The 4830-nt window shown below is 45.0% G+C and overlaps 1 protein-coding gene across 2 annotated transcripts in view; it reads right to left on the reverse strand.

Annotated features, from left to right (window-relative positions):
• Positions 1-460, reverse strand: part of NCR3LG1 (natural killer cell cytotoxicity receptor 3 ligand 1) — a 19275-nt gene extending 18815 nt beyond the window's left edge. For both annotated transcript variants that reach the window (XM_034995238.1, XM_034995239.1), the window contains exon 1: positions 113-460. In XM_034995238.1, coding sequence (XP_034851129.1) covers positions 113-188 — 76 coding nt within the window. In that variant the 5' untranslated portion in view covers positions 189-460. The remainder of the gene's footprint in view (positions 1-112) is intronic.
• Between the last annotated feature and the right edge of the window lie 4370 nt (positions 461-4830).

Raw genomic sequence — 4830 nt, forward strand, 5'->3', positions numbered from 1 at the left:
TGCCTCCGCGGCGGCGGCCCCGTGGAGGAGCCGCGGCGAACCTGCCCCCCTGCTCTGCCTCCGCGGCCCAGCGCCCCCGCCCCCACCCGCTCCTCCGGCGCCGCGGGCCTACCTGCGCTGGGTGGACAGCCCCACAGGACCAGAAGCTGAGGCCCAGACAGCAGCAGGAGCAGCCGCAAGTGCGCCATGCCTCCGGTCCGCGGGCCTGGCCGAGCCCGGGCCAGTGTCCGAAGCCGCCGCCGGCCGCGCACGCGACCTGATGCAGCTAGCCGCCGCTGTGAGACGGTCGGAACCGCCGCGCGACGCACTGAGTCCGTGTGGAGACGGGGCGGATTTAACCTGAGCCCCAGAGCGGCCTTCCGGGCCTTTGCGTCCCCTCTGGTAGTCGACGGAGCGAGCTGGGACGAGTCCCCTCACACTCCTCTGGCCGCGGGAAGGTGCCGCGCGCCGGGACGGCACGCAGGAGGTTCCGGCCGGGGGGCGGGGGGGGCGGGGCTGGCAAAGGCCGAGCTCCGAGCCCGCCTCCCAGAGGTGGGGCGGGGCCTTGGGCCCAGGTCACTGTAAACTGAAGCCGGCAGCCGGCAGCCGGCAGCCGGCAGCGGGTTTACCCCGGGCGCCGCTCGCAACGAAGCGCCGCGGTGGGTGGTGGCGCTGCTAGAGCGGGGCGCGGAGCGCGGCCACTGCTCTCACCGTACAGCACGTGGCTCCGTCAGCCGAACTGCCCATTCTGGGCTTTTGCTTAGGCCACGATCTCAGCGTGGTGAGATCAGCCCCCCAAGGCTCCCTGCTGAGCGGGGAGTCCGAGAGTCTTTCCGTCTCCCTCTGCCCCTCCCCTCATCCTGAGCCGACGCCATGCTCTCTTAAAAACAACCAACCAACCAAACAAAAACTATATATAGGGCGCCTGGGTGGCTCAGGCCGTTAAATGTCTGCCTTCGGCTCAGGTAATGATCCTGGGGTCCTGGGATCGAGCCCCGTATGGGGCTCCCTGCTCCGCGGGGAGCCTGCTTCTCCCTACCCCGGCATGCCGCTCCCCCTGCTTGTGCTTTCTCTCTGACAAATAAATCTTAAAAAACAAAACAAGGGGGAAAAAGGTCTATATATATAGATATATATAGCCATATATATCTATATAGATATCTTTATGTATCTTTAAAGATATATGGAGACATATATAGAGATCTTTAAAGTAAGTTTACATTCTGAAACTGAAAGCCCATCTGTATCTCCAGAACGCTCTAGTCAAACATCAAAAGGCAGCCCTTAATTTCCCTTATTAATCAGAAAGTGGCTTCTGACCTCCTCCCGCAAAACCTAAAATGTTCATTCAGTGATGCTTACCTTTTACCACTTCCAGACCAGTTTTTTTTTTTTTTAAAGATTTTATTTATTTGAGAGAGAGAGAGACAGTGAGAGAGGGAACACAAGCAGGGGGAGCGGGAGAGGGAGAAGCGGGCTCGATGCGGGGCTCGATCCCAGGACTCTGGGACCACGACCTGAGCAGAAGGCAGATGCTTAACGACTGAGCCACCCAGGAGCCCCTCCAGACCAGTTTTTAAATCAGTTTTAACTACAAAGTTCAGAACACAAGTAGCAGTGCTATTATAATAAATAAATGCACATACTTCTTGACCCAGCATCTTGCATTCCAGTAGTCCTGCTGATCCTACTTAATTTTTTCCTCACATCATTAAAAACAATGTATGTAATCTATAGAAAATCACAGGCAGACCTGGACTCAAGACCCAAGTTCAGGCTATATCATCACTGACTGTATGACAGTGGGCAAGTTACCTCAGTTTCCACTTCTCTAAAACTGAGATGGTAACAACCCTGCAGGGCTGTTTTAAGAATTACAGGATCAGTGCTCGCTTCGGCAGCACATATACTAAGAATTACAGGATCAGGCAGCATGTGAATGAAGACTTAGTGGTACTGTCAGTAACTAAGCAAATGTTTACATTCTCACCTATCTGCAGAACAGCATGCAGAGTGGAAAGAGCATAGAACTGGGAGGTGGGCAGGGTGCCCACACTGAGACCAACTAGCTGAGGGACCTTCACAAAGTCACAGTTTCTGAGCCACAGCTCTAACAAGTAAGAGATCTACAAGGTTAGGTCCAGCTACAGTAGTCTATACCTCTTCTCAACTGCTACCTCTTCCAGGCAGTCTTACCCTGAGGAGAAGTCCTCTTCTGGTATTACTGACATCATTAAATAACTTCCCCCAAAGGAAGTTATTTGGTGAATCCCCATACTTGCCCAGTAAACCACTCTGCAAACCACTGAAATTTCTACTTATGTGCTATAACTGGAAGCAGGGGCTGCATCTTAAGAAATGCTCGAGGGGCCCCTGGGTGGCTCAGTCGGTTAAGCTTCTGCTTTTGGCTTAGGTCATGATCACAGGAGCCCCACATCAGGCTCCATGCTCGGCAGGAAGCCTGCTTCTCCCTCTCCCTCTGCCTGCCTGCCTGCTTGTGATCTCTCTGTCAAATAAATAAATAAAATCTTAAAAAAAAAAAATGCTGGAAAAGGAATTCCTTCTTTGATACATGATCTCTAAGGCCCTCTGACTCTTTGACTCTATAATTGTGTTTTGCAAACAACCCACTCTTTCAACATTGCCAAGTTTGTCTTTTTCCCCAGAAAATTACAACAAATATTACATATTTTTTCTGATTTTACATTTAATATAATTAAAACAAAGCTATACAAATGATGACTAGAATAATATTTTCTGACAAATATTGCACTGGGAGAATTTTTACAATATAAAATCAAAAAACAAATATAACAAACTTGTGTAAGGTCTCTGTGTCTTCCTGATTATCAAATTAAAATCCAGTTATTTGTAGTTTTTTTAAAGGATCCAATTTTCTAAAGAAGCCAAAAAGAATTAAATCTAAATATACTTCAGATTAATAAAATTTCTGTCCAAACTCTAAAATTAACAGAACACTTTTGGCCACATATTTATAAAAGGTTACATTTTTAATTCAACACTTAAATTGAAAAAAATTCCACAGTCCCCCAAATTTAGCAATAACAAATAAAATAAATGGTCTTTAAGATAGGATGTATATACCATCATTATTAAAAGTTTTTTTAAAACATAATAAATATTGATAAAATACGGATTATGCAGCACTGGTTTTCTTCATGAAAAGGAAAAGCAAAAATTTTTCACTTTTTAATTCCAGGACACAATTTTTTTCAGAAGACACTAACTAATGGTCTTCCTTCCACGCCTATTTTAGGCACAAGCTTACATATAAATGTACACATATTGCTTCTGAAATATGATCTTTCAATTAGAGGCTATAAAAATTGGTACATAGACACTTTGAAACTTGCAAGGGCTTATTATAACCTTCATGTGTGCTAATAGATCCTGGACTAACAGTTTCAAAGAAAGAAACACCTTCAGTGCTCCACCTCTGCTACAGTACTTGAGCCTCCAGGGCTCTTCCATTCTTAGGCCCTGAAACTGGATGGAAAGGTGCAAATAGAGCTATCTGGAAGTCACCAGAGCCATCACAAAAGAATGAAAAGATGCTCTGGGCATTAACTGGCTTCCAATTATCTTTAAAATAAAATACTTATCTTCTATTATATCTCTCACAAATCTTTTGTAAATTAATCCTGTTTTAATAAAGTCACCTCTACATCTTCCTTAGTGGTAATACAATAAACTCCCTTGGAGAAAAGATGAATAGTTTGGGATTGTGAGGGAAGGGCAGAATTCATTAGAAAGGCCTGATAGTAAACCCCAAAAGCTAGCGGCAGGGGCGACAGTGAAACTTTAAGACAGCTGACAGTGGTGCTGATAACTTTCTACATCACTCAAAGCTTTCTCCATTGACTCAGGAGGTGCATTAGAAACACAGCAGTGGGAAAGTCAATACAAAAAGTAGAAAAGGGAAGAGTTCATAGAGAGAAAAGAACTTAATTAAAGCTCAGATCAGGGCACCTGGGTGGCTCAGTCTGTTGAGCATCCAACTTTGGGTTTCCAGACCTGGTCTAGTGGGTCACGGTCTCAGGATTGTGGAATGGAGCCCACCTCTGCTCGGTGCTCAGCAGGGAATGTACTTGGGGATTCTCTCCCTATGCCCCTCTCCCCCTAAAATAAATAAATGTCTTAAAAAACAAAAACAAAAAACAACTCAGATCATCCAGGCAAAAATAACAAATACAAAAAACTATGCTACTTCTCTTCTAATCAGAGATTGCAAAATTCATGTCCTGGTCTTTCTATTACAAAAAATACTTTTTTTTTCCTTTATTAACAACCGTAAGGCAGAAAATGTCTGCTGGAATGCACAAAATATTTTTTAAACTATTATTACTTAAGGAGAGTACAAAAAAGCTAAAGAATTGGACAAGGGACATTGATCAGAGTCTGAATGCTATGCATTTGCTCCATAAGCTGGTTCACTCTGTGGAAGAGGAGTCAGGAACCCTATTCATAAGTCAGAAATTTTGTTTAGGGTTAGAGTTACTCTCCACAGTGCTCAGGAACCCCTCCAGGAATGACTGCGGCTTGCCTAAGTAGCTCTAGGATACCCCTCTAGAAATGACTGCCTGCTTGCTGAAATAGCTCTTTCTGCAAATGTGGTTTTTCTTTTTCCCCATATCAATCGTGAATCTCAATGAAACATGCTATAAATATCAAAGGGAGTGGAAATACACACACATCAAAGGAAACAAGAAATGTATATGGGATTAGAACTGAGAGTTAATCAGAAAAAAAATTAAGATACAAACTCTAACATCCATTGCTCAATGCTATAGAACAAGAAGATGATTGCTGTGTTTGACAAAAATGCTTCAA

Source organism: Mirounga leonina, unplaced genomic scaffold (assembly GCF_011800145.1).
Source record: "Mirounga leonina isolate KUSES-001 unplaced genomic scaffold, KU_Mleo_1.0 Mir_92, whole genome shotgun sequence".
NCBI lineage: Eukaryota > Metazoa > Chordata > Mammalia > Carnivora > Phocidae > Mirounga > Mirounga leonina.